Genomic DNA, 17,010 nt, shown 5'->3' on the forward strand with positions numbered 1-17,010 from the left:
CAAATTATTATTTACTAAAAAAAAATTATAATCATTTTGAAAATGTATACCTGCTTTTGGCCCACCCAGGATATTACTAAATACTGATTTATAAATTCTATTCCAAGTAATTTTAGTTCCGTGTTGCACTTTTCTCGAGTGGGGCGGGGCCAGTGACGTCACCTAGGGTGGGGGAGGGGGTGACCATCCGCCCGCCTCATGTGCAGTTTGTGCACCTGTGGGAATTTGACGTGTTTGTTGTCGCCGCTTCTGTCACACCGTGCACGATACTCGAAGATGTTTTACTGAGTTTAAAAAAAAAAAATAATAATAACTCGCTCTGCTATGTGGGAAAGCGCTTACACGTCCCTTATAGCCCACGTAGCGGGATCTTTGGTGGATTTGGGAACGTCAACGGAATAGACGTCGACGAAAGAAAGAATAAAGAGGTGATGGGAAATTTAATACCCGCGATGACGCTGCTGCTGGTTTACCTTCCAACAGGTGAGGCTTTAATGTCTTTGAGCGATTTTTGTTTTCTTCTTCTTCACTTGTTTTGCCATTATGGTTTTTTCTTTTCTTTTGACTGCCGTGAATGCAGGGCGAAAGCAAACAGTCTAGGCTGAAAAGTTAATTATAAACAGCTGCAACTAGGGCGAGTTCGATTGCGTCACGTCACCTCCATATCGATTAAAACACTTTAATGTGGCTAATGTTATTTAGTTTCTCTTGTTAAATTGCCCGTATATTGCATACATCTATATATGTGTATATTTTGCAAATAGGAACTGGTTCTTAATGCTTGTTTACATGAAGGGACTGAACTTTTATGTATTTATTTATTTATTTTTACAGTATGCAATCTGCTTTAAAACACTGGATGTGGTGCATTTGATCAGAAATCACAGGATTACTGTAAAAAAAATAAAAATAAATGTAATCAGTCTGTCAAAAATCATGAGTTATACTTTTTCTCCACGCTGTTTAACATCTCCTCTGCCCTTGATGCCTCGATGACTTGACAACTGTTATTGCTGCTAATGAAAAGGTGTAATAACCTTGTTCATTGACATTTGTAGCGATTCAGCATCGAGGAGTACAGTCTCAAAGTGAACATGCAGACCCAAGGACTTGAGTGTTTTTCTTTTATTATGATTTTTTTAAAATCTTCTGTGTCCATTTAGAGATGCTGTGCGTCCAGGTGATCGTTCCGGAGTCGGAAAGAAGCACCATGTTGTTTGCGTCTGTGATCCTTCGCTGCGACTTCTCCACTTCTGCGAATCCACAGGATGTGCTGGTGACCTGGAGATTCAAATCCTTCTGTAAAGACCCCATCCTGGAGTACTACTCCACAAGTGAGTCCTGCTATTGTGTCATTGTCCACGGGCACGAAGCCTGAATCCGATGAAACAACTCCGATTGAATGCAATCCCCTGGTCAACTTTCCCAATATGTTTGTACTAGGAAAAGAGTTTTTCACATAATTAACATCAAATCTTTTTTTTTTTTTTTTTTTTAATTTGACTTTTTAACATTTTTGCTGCCATACAAGTGTAAAAAAAAAAAAAAAAACCTCTAGGTTTGCCCAAGGTGAGTCAACTGTATGCGTATGACACTCGAAAGAAACGGGTTTGTTTATCCTGTTAAATTGCTGACCTGAAATGTATTACGTCGCAAGATCTCCAGTGCGATTGTCTTCATCTGCTTCCATACGCACACGTATAACCACCGTTTGTCTGCGAAGGCTACCAGGCCGCCCTGCAGCTGGGTCAGGACCCGTCCAACGACTGCCCGGACCGCCAGCGCACAGTCCGCACCGTGGTCCAAAAGCGAGGCCTCAATGAGCCCATGCTGGGCGTCGATTACCGGAACCGCAAAATTACCATTCAAAACAGTAAGTTTGTACATGAAACTAAATAATGGTTGCGTGCGGCCTTGAAATAATATAATGTCGTGCATCGCAGAGGCTGACTTGGCCATCACTGAGGTGATGTGGTGGGATAATGGCGTGTATTTCTGCACCATCGACGCCGCCGGCGACACATCGGGTGACTCGGATCGAGAAGTTAAACTCATCGTGTATCGTAAGCCTCCTCACTTTGAGTTTGAGTTTATTTCTTGCCAGTGCCAATCCGTCCTGACTATTTGCTAATAACCGGTTATTCTTACTATATTGTGATACACTTTGTGACAAAACGTTCGAGATCAGGGGTCAGCGACCTTAAATACTGAAAGAGCCATTTGGACCATCTCCTACAGGGAAGAGAAAAAAAAAAAAACACCAGGAAAACAAAACACACACAACCCTTTTGACATCTAAAGTGAGGAAAACATTGTTTTTAACCTTTAACAACTATATAATGAACTCACCTAGAGAACACATTTCATTTCTGCACCTAACAAAAACATTTGAACAGAAAAATACGCTTGGTTGAAGCTTACTTTCAAATGCAATTTTCAATGTCTGTCTGAGTCCTCATATTTATGAAATTAAAGCCAAACGCCTGCGGCAGAGCAACAACGCCGTCTGCTTCTGGGGTCCGTCGTCATTTTATCGCATGTGGAGCATACGGTCAGCTGTCAACTGGAATAAAGAGGACTATTTCACTTAACAAAGTCTGGGGGGAAAAAAAAAAAAAAAAAAAAATAGCCAATGAAAGTAATTATTTTGAAAGTAATTATTTTACCTTTCTCCTAACCTCAGCATGCAACCTCGGCACATGTTGTTTCCCTACCGGGGGTCGAATAGTTCAATAAATCGCGGCGCCAGGTGTCGCACATCTGCGGGTTGTGACGCCTATTTTGCGAGCGACAGACAATAAAAATGGTTTATTTGAACGTCAGAGGAGCAACACAATCTAATTTAGAATTACATTTGAAAATCGAACGCGCTCCAATGACAACGAATGGAAATGAACTACTCGCGATTTATTACCCACAGGCACAGAGCGCCGCAGCGAAAGGATGAAGAGCCACTGTGGCTCATCCTTGTTCTAGACCATGGTTACGTTTCTTTTAAAAGTGAGTATTTTGTGACGTGTTCCAGACTGGCTGACAGTGCTGCTAATCATCCTGGGCGCCCTGCTGCTCATCATGCTCTTGTGCGTCTGTTGCTGCCAGTGCTGCCCCCACAAGTGCTGCTGCTACGTGCGCTGCCCGTGCTGTCCTCAGACATGTTGCTGCCCGGAGAAAGGTACACAGGAATACTCACTTCATTTGCACTTTATTTTAGATTTTTTTATGATTTCGAAATTATTATTATTTTTTTTTTTTATTACCACAACATATTGAAGGCACTACAAATGCCAAACTTTTGTCATTGAGATTCACGTTATTTACTGAGAAACAGTTGACAATTCAGGATCCTCACCTCTAAATGTTCTTGCCGAGCTCACTCACTTGCTGCTTAATGTGCTAACTGATAACAAGAAAACAAAGTTGAATCCAAATCTATTTTCCTTGGCGGAGGGAATGAAACGCCACTTTCGTACACCTGTGTCGGCCTCGGACCTCGGACAGGGTTGATCATTATACAAAATGGACGACTTAATCTTAGGCGCGAGTGCCTTGCCGTTCAAATGATGACACCGAGTCTCGCTTCCGTTCGTAGCTGTGATGCAACACAGGATGCTGCGCGAGGCCAAGAGGGCCATGGCGCCTTGGATGCACGGCCAGCCCATTTACGCTCCCATCAGCTCCAACAACTCCGTCCACGGCGTCCCCATGTTGTATTCAGGTGAGTCCGCAAACATCTTTTATTCATCACGACTGTTGTCTTTTTAATGTCAGTAAGACAAAACAAATAACCGAAATGTGTCTACCGGCCAATGGCATGGAGACTATTGCAACAATGATGATGATTATATTCATTTGTATTGTGCTGAGGGGGCACTAAAGGTATTCTACCAAGCACTATGTGGTCTCGCAAACGTAAAGCAACTCTTGACTCATAACAATGATAATAGCAGTAATAGAATTAATTACAAACACTTCAAAATCCAACAAGGATACTTAAAAGCAAAGATTAAATCAAAACTGACAGCGAATCAAAAACACTATTCTACGTCTAATAGTTTGTAGTGCCTGCTTGCTAAAAAAACTAAAAACAGAATCTGCTTGAAATTGATTGTGTCCGGTTAAAGTTTGGAATTTGCTATTGATTGACGACTTAAATTCAGCTTACATTTCTTTCAGGCTCGTTCTCAGACCCTGGCAAACGAAACTTTCCCATGGCGCCCGTGCAGCTGTCCCCCGTGATGCTTCCGCAGCAGGCCGCCCCCCCGCACGGCCTCCAAAACAACACACAAGTGTTGGATTACCTAGAGAACCAGGTGAGGGGGCTGGACGTGCCCACGCACCCCGCTCAGAACGTGCCCCCGCGAGTGGCTCAACCCCAGCCGCCCCCTGCCGTTGTGGCCTACACACCCGGGCCCCCCAGCATGCTGTCTGCCCTCGATGAGATGGGCGTAAGGGGCACGGAGAGAAGGGTGATCACGCTGCCGCCCATCGTCCAGTACATGCCCAGCTTCTCCTCCCACAGGGGACCCCGAGGTAGACCGCTGGACAGGGGGCTGCTGCGGTTCTCCAGCCAGTCCAGCGGTAGTACCAACCCCTCTGGAAGGAATGTACAACAAAGCAGATACAGAGATCATTCTCCTCCGAGACGGAGGATCCCGCACGAGTACAGCGACGACGCCGACCGGGAGGGGAGGCGAGGAAGAGGGAACCCCCGCAGCCGAAGGGAGCACAGTGGCGGCGGCGGTTCCGGGCCTCGGACCCGCAGCCGCGACGACCTGATGGTGGAGCTGCGGAGCAGGACCACGCGGAGGGAGAGGAGCTACTCGCCTCCACGCCGCAAAGCCTCCTGGAGCTCGGACGAAGAGGACGGCGGCAGGTCGGTGGCGGCGAGAGGGAGGGATTGGCCCGAGAAGCCCCCGAGCTACTCCTCTTTGGAGAGCCAACGCGGACACGCCAATAACCGCATCCGTCTTTCCGTAAGAAAACACTAACACACATTTTCTCTTCTGTTTACTCTTTCCGTCATGCGTTGGGTGTGGGCCTCTCTTTAACCTAACTTATGGTGAGGAATAATGGTGCCACTGGTTGCTTTTTATTAACTTTCTTTGCATGTTTCCATTTGACCCTTTTCTTTTCTTTTTATTTAACCACACCTATTTCACTTCTCTCCGTAGGATAGAAGCTCCCGTAGCAACAACAGCATAGTCATCTAAAACGCAAACTGCAAAAGAAGGCTATCTTTTCCTGCTTGTCAATCACGGATGGACTTGTTTTTAGTTGTTGTGATTGTCATAGTGTAAGTCAATATTTTTTTAAGACAAAGTTAATCATTCGTGTGTTCTTTTATGTTTTTTTCTTCATCTAAATATTACATTGTATGTTGTTTTTTTTAGCAACATAAATAGACTGACAACCGTCACAAGTGTGCTAAAGTAAATGGGACAGAAAAACTGGACCTCGGGGGAAACCACTGTACTGTATAGTTTTGCTGTAATGTTTTTGTTACGTTGTGAAATGTTGTTGTTTTGAATAAAACCTCTCAGCTACAGAATTGCTCACACTGTGAGCTGGATTTGTGATCACTGTACGTTCAAATGTATATAGAAACTGTAATTGTTAAAAAAAAAAAAAAAAAATCATTTGCCATTGTTCTAGGCGGGACTTATGAGATCTATGGGACCGGCGTACTGCGATCTGATTGGTTCTCTCGGAGTTCCCCGCGCTGATCAGGAAGTATAACCAAAGATGTTTAGCATTGCCCGTGCCTTGAGTCATAATCCCTGTAAATTGGAACAGTTCGCCAATTTATTAACGATTAGCTAAAATTCGAGAGCAATTTGTGTTGAGTGTTTTGATCACAGGGCGTCACCTCAGCTAACTAACGATGATTAATCATGTAAACAAGTCAAGTGCAACGATTTGTCGGTCGGCTGTAGCTAGCTGCCGTAAACGGGTTCAAGTTGCCGCTACACATTCAATTTGTCGTGTCTCTTACATCTCGAAAGGTTGTAACTAAGGCCGTTTTGTCCGTCTTTAGACAAACATTTACTTTTAAGAGGTTGCGGGTGTAATTATCAGTGAAGAGGTGGGAGGTTGTCCAAATTCAGTTCATCGCTCTGTCCACTACGACGCGCTATCTCCTCTACGGAGAACATCTCTGGAGTCAATGTCAAATGATACGGGATCAGCTGCCTCCACGAGATCCACCTCGAAAATCCACTCAAGCCGGGAAGACTCCCTACATTGGGATCGACGAGAGCCGCTCGTGAAGAAACGAGTCACAGACACTGCGGCGTCACATCGTTAGGTGACTGGGAGGAGGGCGGCTAGCCTAGCCGGATTGCTAGCAGTCGGCTTCTGGCCCCAAACCGCCGTGGGCAGCTCCAGAGTGACTTTCGGCGTTTCTGTGTTGCGTTCGAGCGCAGGCAAGCATGAATTCCCTCACGGGGAGAGCGGCGTTGCGTCTGTGGAGACGCGCGGCCGGCGGGCTCCCCTCCCAGGCGGCCAGGGTCTGCCGCAAAGGCAGCGTGAGCACCAAGAAGCGCGGCTACGACATCACCAGGAACCCCCACCTCAATAAGGTGAGACGACCGTCAATATTTGGATGGAAAACACGTTGTGGCCACACGCGGAGGACAATGCAATGCAAAAGACGAAGTGCGGCGTTCAGGGAGAAACTTTGTTAGCCGCCACCGAGTACAACTGTGATGTACTCAAATGCAGAGAGTAACAGGCGTCTTATCAAAATCTGAGCTCCCGGTTAGGCAAGTTAAATTTCACACTTTTAGACATTTTAATGCAATTTCATCCCCACATTTATGGAAGAGAAGCAGAATACTTTTTTTTTTTGGGGGGGGGGGGGGGGGCAAAGTTTGTTGAGTAAGCCATTAATTATAAAGGTTATGATAAAGGTTATAAAACCAACATATTGTAACTCTACTCATTTCTGGGGGAAGAAAAAGATCCAAAGTTAGACATATGCAAATTCAACTATTCACAGATTTTCTTTTGGAATATATATATATATATATATATATATATATATATATATATTAAAAGTCCGACTGGTAAGAGCGTCTGCCTCCCAGTTCTGAGGACCCGGGTTCAATCCCCTGCCCCGCCTGTGGGGAGTTTGCATGTTCTCCCTGTGCTTGTGTGGGTTTTCTCCCACATCCCAAAAACATGCATGGCTGGTTGATTGACAACTCTAAATTGCCCGTAGGTGTGAGTGTGAATGTTTGTTTGTATGTGCCCTGCGATTGGCTGGCAACCAGTTTAGGGGTGTACCCCGCCTCCTGCCCGATGATAGCTGGGATAGGCTCCAACGCGCCCGCGACCCTTGTGAGGTTAAGCGGCTCAGAAACTGGACGGATGGATATATAAAATATATATATGTATATCATAACACTCTCTGTGAAATGTGGTAACAAAGTTGACTTGGCAATGTTCCGCCATGCCTGGAGACAGGGGGTGCGAAGTTTGACACCTGAGACTTCTCCCGCGTTGTTGTGGTGAAAGCAATTGTCGGGTGTCCGAGCAGTAGTTCGTACGTCACGCCAGGCGCTGCCGTCATCTGACTGCGCATTGTTGAGGCGTTACCTTGCTTCGCCGGGTTCCGTGTAAAAAGATACAGGCGGATAAATATAGCATCTCTGACCTCCGTGCGAAGCGGCAACGGAGCAGTTCGCGTTGGAATGTTGAGCGACGTTTTTACACAGCAGCTGTTTCAACTCTATTACCGATGTCAGCTTTACAGATGCCACGTTTGCCGAGCAGGTGGTGTTTTCTTTTGCAGTAAAGACGTCTACCGCGACACGTAGCTGGTATAAGTCACAGTAAAGGTAAAATAAAGAAAAAGTGACATTATCTTTTGTTTCACTGAGAGGGTAAAATAGGTGTTTATTTGAGATGCGCGCCTACTCAAGGACAGACTACTATTTGAGGAAATTGTTGTTTTTTCCTAGGAGACAAATTACATGGTTTTTTTGTTTGTTTTGTTTTTTGGTTGGGAGGGCGGTAATTTTCCAAGCCGTCTGACTTTCATGATATAAGTACTTTTATATTTTCATATATTGAAGCGCAATGGTCATGTTCCAACTGTATTAATGTGACAGTGACTTACAATAATAATTATTATTTTTTTTAAATAAAATCGCTGTCTTGATACTTAATTTTAATGTTGGTCATGACTGTGGTACTTTTGAGAACTAAATATTTTTTGAGGTGGTCCTTTGTGTACAAAGTTTGAGACACACTGCATTACAGGTGAAATTAGCCAGTCCAGTACGACTGGTAAACATTTAACAAAGCTTTATTGGGGATTGTTTTATGAACTTGAAGACTAAGGTCACAGGAAGGAGTAACTGCAGTCACATGACATTCACACAGCACACAAAGCCCTGCGGACCAGGTGGCATGTATGGCGGTGGGTCATTTATAAACAAATATGTCACCAAGTACATACAGCCCAAAACTTTTGTCTCATTCATCTTTTGATCTGAAACCCCCCGCGTCTTAACAATTATGATAAATAAATGTTTTAGTTTATAAATTCAGTGCCTATTTAACCAGAGAACACTCAAACTCTCTCTCTCTCTCTGCAGAGATGGACTGACTTTGACCAAACTGATCCAAACCAAACATCCACAATGAGTCATCAGCAGGTTTTCGGGCGCTGTTTTTTTCCAACTTTAAATAAAACAGGAAATTTCTCTCACTTCGTATTTGGATGTGCTCAGCAAGTCACTGACTAACTTCGCCTACTTTTATTGCTTTTCCTTGACACGAGGAAGCTCACAGTTCCTCCTCACGTCAGCATTTATACAATTTCTCTCTGTGAAAGGCGTGAGTCAGGAGATGGGTCCACAAGTATTTGGCCAGTGAGAGTTTTTATGATCTTGTTGTATGGATTTGTAGCCTAAATGTTGGTTTCACAAAACTATGGTAATGGTAGACATTTGAAGCGGAGTACCTTCATTTCCAAGAGCTCGAAAGTACTCTTGGACAAAGTGACAAAACTGTAAATACAACAATTTTTAATACTTGAAAATATTTTGGACACAACTGAAAATCTTCATGCGTTGATAGTTGACAGGCAAAATCATCAAAACTCAAGACTGTTGTCGAGCAACACTGGAATGTCTAATGTACAATTTTAATCCAATGTCAAGTCTAACATCTACCGTTTGAACATACAAATGTTAGTCTAATAATGCAAAATATCTGCCTCGAAGCTTCACAATGATCATTTTTCCACACGGACTAACGTTAGAACCGACTCACGCGACACTCAGTGTAGAAATAAGTAACTAATGCACACAGTCATAACCTGGACGGGAACAAATCCAAGAAAAGAGCAACGTTCAGCTTGATTTTCTACAATTAAACGAGAACTTCCCCCCTCTTTTAAAAAAAAAAAAAAAAAAAAAAAGAACACGGCAAAGGTTCTGGGAAGCATAAAGGCGTTCTGGCAGCCTAAATCCCATAATGCTTTGCGCTGCCGACACAGCTGGAAGCGTCAGTGTGAAGCACAGTGCCTAATGGTTAAGGCATGAAATCGCCTGTCAACATGGGTTGACGTTCATGTCACTCAGGCAGAGGACATCCAAGTTTTCAACGCGTGTACTCGTGTAGAGGGTGTGGATAGCGACCTCAAGTGGACTCGTATAACCCCTGCACCTCACTTACCCCGTAGGGTATGGCGTTCACCCTGGAGGAGCGCTTGCAGCTGGGCATCCACGGCCTGCTGCCCCCCTGTTTCTTGTCCCAGGATGTCCAAGTGCTTCGTGTCATGAAGAGCTATGAAACGCGCGTCAATCCTCTGGACAAGTGAGAACGTAACTTTTCCTTTTCCGATTCCTCTGCTCGTGTTGTGTGCTCTGGCTGTGAACCACTTCTGGGTAGAAATAATCAGCTATCTATGAAGTATCGGAAATAGATACTTGAGTAAAAGTACCTATGTACAAGTATCTGACATTTGCAGTATTTAAGTATCAAAGTAATATTCTGATATTAAATTAAAGCTAACGTAGTTATTTAGGGAAAGGTTAGCAGTGAGAATTGTGATGTTTATGTATTTTGATTTAATTTGTATTGATTTATTTTAGGCGGCACGGTGACCGACTGGTTAGAGCGTCAGCCTCACAGTTCTGAGGACCCGGGTTCAATCCCCGGCCCCGCCTGTGTGGAGTTTGCATGTTCTCCCCGTGCCTGCGTGGGTTTTCTCCGGGCACTCCGGTTTCCTCCCACATCCCAAAAACATGCATGAATTGGAGACTCTGAAATTGCCCGTAGGTGTGAATGTGAGTGCGAATGGTTATTTGTTTCTACGGGCCCTGCGATTGGCTGGCAACCAGTTGAGGGCGTACCCCGCCTCCTGCCCGATGACAGCTGGGATAGGCTCCAGCACGCCCTCGGCGACCCTAGCGAGGAGAAGCGGCTCAGAAAATGGATGGATGGATGGATGGATGGATGATTTATTTTACTTTGGTGGGGTAGTTAAATATCCGTGTTGGCTAATGAGCAAAGTTAGCTAGCTAGCACACGTCAGCCTGGCCTTCACGTTAGCTGCAGTACATGCCTAAAGAAGCTCATTATAACTCAAATGACGTCGGATGTTTTGACGTCACCGGATTCGTGTAAATGAATTTATCCTACCATAATCATCATCTTCAGGTTGGACGGAGAGTTTTTGAATTTTAAATTAAGCACAGTAATGAAGTGTTTGTACTCTTTTTAAATTTAATTTTAATTTTAATGACAAGACTGACAACAGATTGGTAGAGCTTCTCCTTTCTGAGCGGGTCCCTGTCTGTGTCAGGTACATCCTGCTGATGACGCTACAGGACAGGAACGAGAAGCTCTTCTACCGAGTGCTCACGTCGGACATCGAGGAGTTCATGCCCATCGTCTACACGCCCACCGTGGGCTTGGCCTGCCAGCAGTACGGCCTGGCCTTCAGGAGGCCGCGGTAAAATGAATTCACACACCTTTTTTTTTTGTTTTTAAGGATTGCATGACATTATCAAGGATTGTGACATCATCCATTTTTGGGGGGGAAAAAGTTGCATGGGAATGGAAAAGCAAGTGACATTTTTCTCCAAACTTTTCTCCGACTTTTCAAAGGCAGTTTAATTAATAGGCGAAAATGAATCTGCACACTTAAGTGTGCTGCTGACAGCCTGACACTGTTGCAGTTCCTACCGATCCATTTTTAACAAACCAGGTTGAAAAATCCAGAGATTAAATCGTGAGACACTGCTGACACAGTTCCTTTGAACACTGGGGCAGAAGGGGGGAACCCTCTACTGGTGCTCCATCGTCACTACAGGTCTGCAGCAGATTGGAACCTTGTGCCCCCCCGAGATTGATGACTTTTTCTGTTTAATTCTTATTTCACAAATGCAATATTAATTTGGACCAATGGTGGCACATACAATGTTTTTTTTTGCCCCTACCCCGCCGCACCCCCCAAAAAGGGTTTAATTTTTCTTTTGAAGCCACACACGTTCAAGTTCACAGACACTAAATTACTGTCAAATGTGAGGATGGCGACCTCAAGTGGACCAAAATAATACCTGCAACTCATATCCATATTTTGTATTGGTATTGTGCATAATGCTTTAAAATATACAGAAATAGTAAAATAATTGTAGCATGATAAATGAGTGACTACACTAAATATTTTTTTTTTTAGATTTACAAACACATTAGGTATATTTGAACAAAGTATCGGCATCGGATGAGTATTGCCGATACCGGTTTGAATTGTACCCGTTATCGAAAGGAAATCGGCGGTATCGATCGTCACTGGAAGCTACTTAATGATCTCTGCAATGGTGTTCGTGTGTTTTTATTGTCATTTACAGAGGACTCTTCATCACCATCCATGATAGAGGCCACATTGCAACCCTGCTCAACTCCTGGCCGGAAGAGGACATAAAGGTCCTTCCTTCGTCCGCCATCCTTTCCTCTTCCCTCCATCCGTGCCAGTCAAGTTTTTGTTGGCCTTATTTGCATCCAGGCCATCGTGGTGACAGACGGCGAGCGTATCCTCGGGCTCGGGGATCTGGGCGGCTACGGCATGGGCATTCCCGTGGGGAAACTGGCGTTGTACACGGCCTGCGGCGGAGTTCGCCCGCAGCGGTGCCTCCCCGTGTTGCTGGACGTGGGAACCGACAACCAGAACCTGCTCAACGATCCCCTGTACATCGGCCTGAAGCACAACCGAATCCGAGGGAAGGAGTACGACGCGCTCATCGACGAGTTTATGCAGGCCGTGACGGACAAGTGAGTGAGTAGGAAGACGGCGGCCACGCCATCGTCGCTCACCTCGGTGACGCGTCTCCCTGTCGCCCTGCAGGTACGGGATGAACTGCCTGATTCAGTTTGAGGACTTCGCCAACAGCAATGCCTTCCGCATCCTCAACAAATACAGGAATCGCTACTGTACCTTCAACGACGACATCCAAGGTAGCCTACCTGCGTAGGGTTTCCCGACTTTTATTGAGCCAAGACACACGGCAAACAAAAATGTTGCGAAAAGTATATACAGTATACTGAAGTAATAAGGAAGTAATAATCTCATCTCAATTTACTCGCAGATTTATCGGAATGCAGCCTCCGGGGATTATAATGAATTAAAATAACATGGAAAAAAAATCCCTGTTGCCTTTAATTTGTTTCGTGACCACGCTTGCAACTCAAAACACGGGATCTCAAATCAAATCAAAATAAATCAATTCTAAATACAGCCCAGGTCCATGTGTACTTGGGCGTGCATGGCGCAAATTTTGAGACTCTCAACTCTGCTCTATTTCCAGAGCACTTTGGAAAAACAACTGCAGCTGTAACAAGGCGCTATACATAAAGAGCCAGTACATTCCAGTCATCCAAACAAAGAAGCGAAATGGAGGTCAACTTTTGAACAGAAAAACAGAAGTATATAATGATGTTGAGGGCCAGCAGGCCTTGAGTGTGACACCCGTGTCCTGTGTGTCTTCTTTTTTTTTTTTTTTTTTTTTTTTTTTGTTTGTTGTTAACACCGTGACTTGGAAAGTCAAAGAACGTCATGGAATGGGAGATCGCTTGATTACTCCCAGTCAATCCTGCTCCGTTTTTATGAAAATCTTTGAAGTCATTGGGAGCGGACGTGAGCGAAAACCCAGTCATGGTTTTCACTCCCGGTGACTCCGTTGTCATATTTCCCGCGTAGGAATCCCGAAAAAATGTCAGCCTCCAGTGTGTGGCACAGTTGCGTGCTGTTTGACGGTGTCCATAATCGCGACAGTAAAGGCGGATTTAGTACAAAATGCGTCCTGCAACAGCATCTATCTTCTCTCATAGGCACGGCCTCAGTTGCGGTGGCCGGGCTGTTGGCGGCTTTAAAGATCACCAAGGACAAACTGACGGACCACACCTTTGTTTTCCAGGGCGCCGGCGAGGTGAGCATTCTTCTTTTTTTTTTTTTTTTTTTTTTTTTTTTTGTCAAGTAAATAAAAACATTGTCTTCTGTTCTCGTCAGGCCGCTCTGGGCATCGCTCACCTGCTAATGATGGCCATGGCCAAGGAGGGCTTGTCTCGAGAGGAAGCCGCCAAAAGGATCTGGATGGTGGACTCCAAAGGTCTCATCGTGAAGGTAACGCATGCGCGCGCGCGTCTTGACAGGCTTGGCGCCAAAGCGCAAAACAAACGCTTCTCGTTCAGGGGCGAAGTCATCTGAACCACGAGAAGGAGGAGTTTGCCCACGAGCACCCGCACCTGAAGACCTTGGAGGAGGCTGTACACGCCATCAAGCCCAGCGCCATCATCGGTGAGTGGGAAGCGGGAGATGATATGTGACCGAACCGCCTGTGACGCAACCTACCTTGTTTATTTCATCCATTTGATGGGAAAACCTGGCAGAAGGTGTTTTGTTTTGTTTTTTTTTGGGATAAAAATACAAAAATATGTCAAATTCATTGGAAATCATTGGACAGCAACGATCATTTGATGATAACAAATCTGGTAAACATACAGAATAAATATTATTGCAGTTTTAGTACAGCCTTCAATCTTTCACTGAGGGGTCAAACCGGTAATATTTTGCTTTCTCTTTGAACTCCACCGTAAAGGTCAGCTTTACAGGTGCCACGCATGCGCTCCGCACTACCACGACACATGGTGGTGTCAGTCAAAGTAAAGGTAATTACAACCAGCTAGTTTTGTTATTTTTCTTTGGGGGGGGGTCAATTTGGGGTGCGGTGAAATTAATTGCGGAGCGGCGTGGAGTTGAGCAGAGGTCCCCATTTGAAGAAAGAATGTGATCCTCTGTATCCGCGTTGCTTGTTTAATTTGGTGAAAAGGCTCATTAACATTTTCGAGGACGCACGTCATAATTTGCATGTCTAATCTGCTGCGTTCCTTCATGGAACGGTCGAAGAAGGAATCAACTCCAAATGGCAGGCTGTACGCGTCTTCAAATCCTAACGTCAATAATTACGGCAGCGAATGTTGATCTGCGTCGTTGTTTTTCGTGGCTGTGAAGGAGTCGCCGCCATCGGAGGCGCGTTCACCGAGAAGATAATCCAGGACGTGGCGTCCTACAACGAGCGGCCCATCATCTTCGCCCTGAGCAACCCCACCAGCAAGGCCGAGTGCACGGCAGAGCAATGTTACACTCTCACCGAGGTACGACTCGCACAGACTTGACCATCGCCGCGGTTCCCATCCAGTTTTCCACCTCCAAGTAGCACAGCAGGAAACTGAACGAAACCTCGCCACCTCGGACGTACCGGTCAAAACAAGAAACGCTGACGAACGACCGGACTGTAGACTGTGGAGGGAAAGTCCGACTGAAACCTTTTCCAGCTTTGCTGTTTGTCTTTTCAATCAGGGCCGCGGGATCTTCGCCAGCGGGAGTCCTTTCAACAAGGTGACGCTGGCCGACGGACGTTCGTTCTACCCCGGCCAGGGAAACAACGCCTACGTGTTCCCCGGGGTGGCGCTGGGCGTCATCGCCTGCGGAGTTCGCCACATATCCGACGACATCTTCCTCACCACTGCAGAGGTCCTTTTTTTATTATTATTACCTCGTTTCTCTGCGACTTGTTGTGCTTTCTACGCTGACCGTCATCAACCGTGTTTTTTTTTTGTTTTTGTTTTTTGTCAGGCCATCGCTGACATGGTGACCGAGGAGCATTTGGCCGAGGGGCGACTCTACCCTCCTCTCCGCTCCATCAGAGAGGTGTCCTTCAAGATCGCTGTCAAGGTTCGATATGAAATATGTTTATTTCAATACGTATTCTACCGTCATAGATTTTAATATTGTCATTTTGGGGAATGTCTATGATCGTGCATCATATTTCTTCATACAAATACTTTATATACGAAACGTCCCGTTCATTTGAGGAACGGCCTAATAACGTGTCGGTATTGTGTCCAGATCGTCAACTACGCGTACAAGCACAACATGGCGTCGCTGTACCCGGAGCCGAAGGACAAAGAGGCGTTTGTCCTCTCTCACATCTACAGCCCGGACTACGACTCGTTCACACTGGATACGTACGCTTGGCCGCAGGAGGCCATGAACGTGCAGGACGTGTGACCTTCCAGCGCCCACTTACATACTGCACACCATTGATTTGTTGATTATTCCCTCTGTTTAGTTTAGGTCAGGGTTTGTTTGGCTCCTGTATGAGGGTTTGCGCAGCACTCCAACTCCTGACTGTCTCCATGGCAACATATCATAAGCTTTAACGTCACACTCCTCCGCGCGACTACTTCAATACAACGCGTCTTTGCCTCTTCCAGGCGAACCCTCTGCCCCCCACCGACCGACCCAGTGTAATCTTTTTAGCGCCGAGCAGTGGTCACACGCTAGGCTAGCGACGCCCCCTGCCAAACGTGTCGACTATGCAGACTGAGTGTGTCGATGTGACGTGTTAACGTGCGACGACGTCATGTCGGTTTGTGCTTTTTCAAAAGGGAGCATTAAACTTTCTAATGAACTTTTCCAAAGTCACCGCTGTTTTTTTTTGGGTTTTTTTTACGACCATCTTGTGTGTTTTTGATTAAAAAAAACAAGTTTTTAAGAGGAATCTGCGAGTCAACTGTGGCCACAATTTGTGGCCATTCATTATTTTGCCAAATTCAGTCGAAGTCAAATTATTACAGGGGCGCCATTCTGTATGTTTTTATCAGTGCACACAGAACACTTGTTCGTCTCAGTAATTTATCTGAAGGTGTGCTACATAATTGTGTGAAAACAGTTTCGGGACTTTGTTGAGTTTGCTTTTTCCGTGATCCTTGTTGGCCTTTGATTTTAAATTAAAGATCATTTTTTAGCTCTCTGCCTTGCGTCCCTGCTTCCCTGCACTTGGGTCGTCCACGTTTTGCCTTGCCTTCAAAAAGTACGTGACATTAACCTTTGGAGTAATGAAACTTGTGAGGTGAATTGTACTGTCTGAGCAAGCTAATTAATATTCTAAAAACATCCATATTCCAAACAAATCTAATACACATTTTTTCAAAAGATTTTTTTCATTAAAAAAAATTACCTCTTGTTAAGATAGCAATGAATAAATAATGTAATGAATTAATAATACATAACATTCAGTATAAGATTAAGAATGATCTAAAATATGATAATGTACTGTTAATTTATGTATTTATAATTAGAAATCTAAAAATATACGTAACCTTTAAAACAGACTGCTCTCTGAAGAATATTAGTTCGACTTTCTTTTTTTCTATGAATGCAACTTTCCTCTTCCAATAATGCAACATTTTCCCCTAAAAAAATATAACCTTTTTTTTAAAAAAAAAAGTATGAATTTAAAAAATGACTCCTGTTGGGTTTCTCTTTTTTGATACACTGTTTTTATTTACATTGACTTCAATTATTTAGTTCCTTTAAAAAAATGTATTTAATATTTCATCTGTTCTTCGGAGTCAAACTGGTTGAACTCTGCTCAAGTCAGTCAAGGCAAACGTATTTCTGTCTCCCTCTGGTGGCTACACCGTGTATCACAGTAC

General features: G+C 44.7%; 2 protein-coding genes across 2 annotated transcripts; both read left to right on the top strand.

The window, feature by feature from the left end:
* The first annotated feature begins 208 nt into the window (after positions 1 to 208).
* On the top strand, positions 209 to 5,549 carry LOC133410795 (immunoglobulin-like domain-containing receptor 1). The gene is made up of 8 exons (XM_061692327.1): positions 209 to 483; positions 1,164 to 1,334; positions 1,724 to 1,873; positions 1,944 to 2,063; positions 3,026 to 3,172; positions 3,590 to 3,715; positions 4,174 to 4,973; positions 5,172 to 5,549. The coding sequence occupies exons 1-8, from the start codon at positions 432 to 434 to the stop codon at positions 5,208 to 5,210; spliced, it is 1,605 nt and encodes a 534-aa protein (XP_061548311.1). The 5' UTR covers positions 209 to 431; the 3' UTR covers positions 5,211 to 5,549.
* A 164-nt stretch (positions 5,550 to 5,713) lies between these two features.
* Positions 5,714 to 16,325, top strand: me3 (malic enzyme 3, NADP(+)-dependent, mitochondrial). The gene is made up of 13 exons (XM_061692528.1): positions 5,714 to 6,578; positions 9,692 to 9,825; positions 10,817 to 10,966; positions 11,865 to 11,940; positions 12,020 to 12,285; positions 12,359 to 12,468; positions 13,342 to 13,439; positions 13,520 to 13,633; positions 13,702 to 13,807; positions 14,522 to 14,664; positions 14,870 to 15,043; positions 15,146 to 15,244; positions 15,419 to 16,325. Exons 1-13 carry the CDS (start codon positions 6,429 to 6,431, stop codon positions 15,578 to 15,580), a joined length of 1,782 nt encoding a protein of 593 aa, XP_061548512.1. The 5' UTR covers positions 5,714 to 6,428; the 3' UTR covers positions 15,581 to 16,325.
* The last annotated feature ends 685 nt before the right edge of the window (positions 16,326 to 17,010 follow it).

Source organism: Phycodurus eques, chromosome 12 (assembly GCF_024500275.1).
Source record: "Phycodurus eques isolate BA_2022a chromosome 12, UOR_Pequ_1.1, whole genome shotgun sequence".
Taxonomy (NCBI): Eukaryota; Metazoa; Chordata; class Actinopteri; order Syngnathiformes; family Syngnathidae; genus Phycodurus; species Phycodurus eques.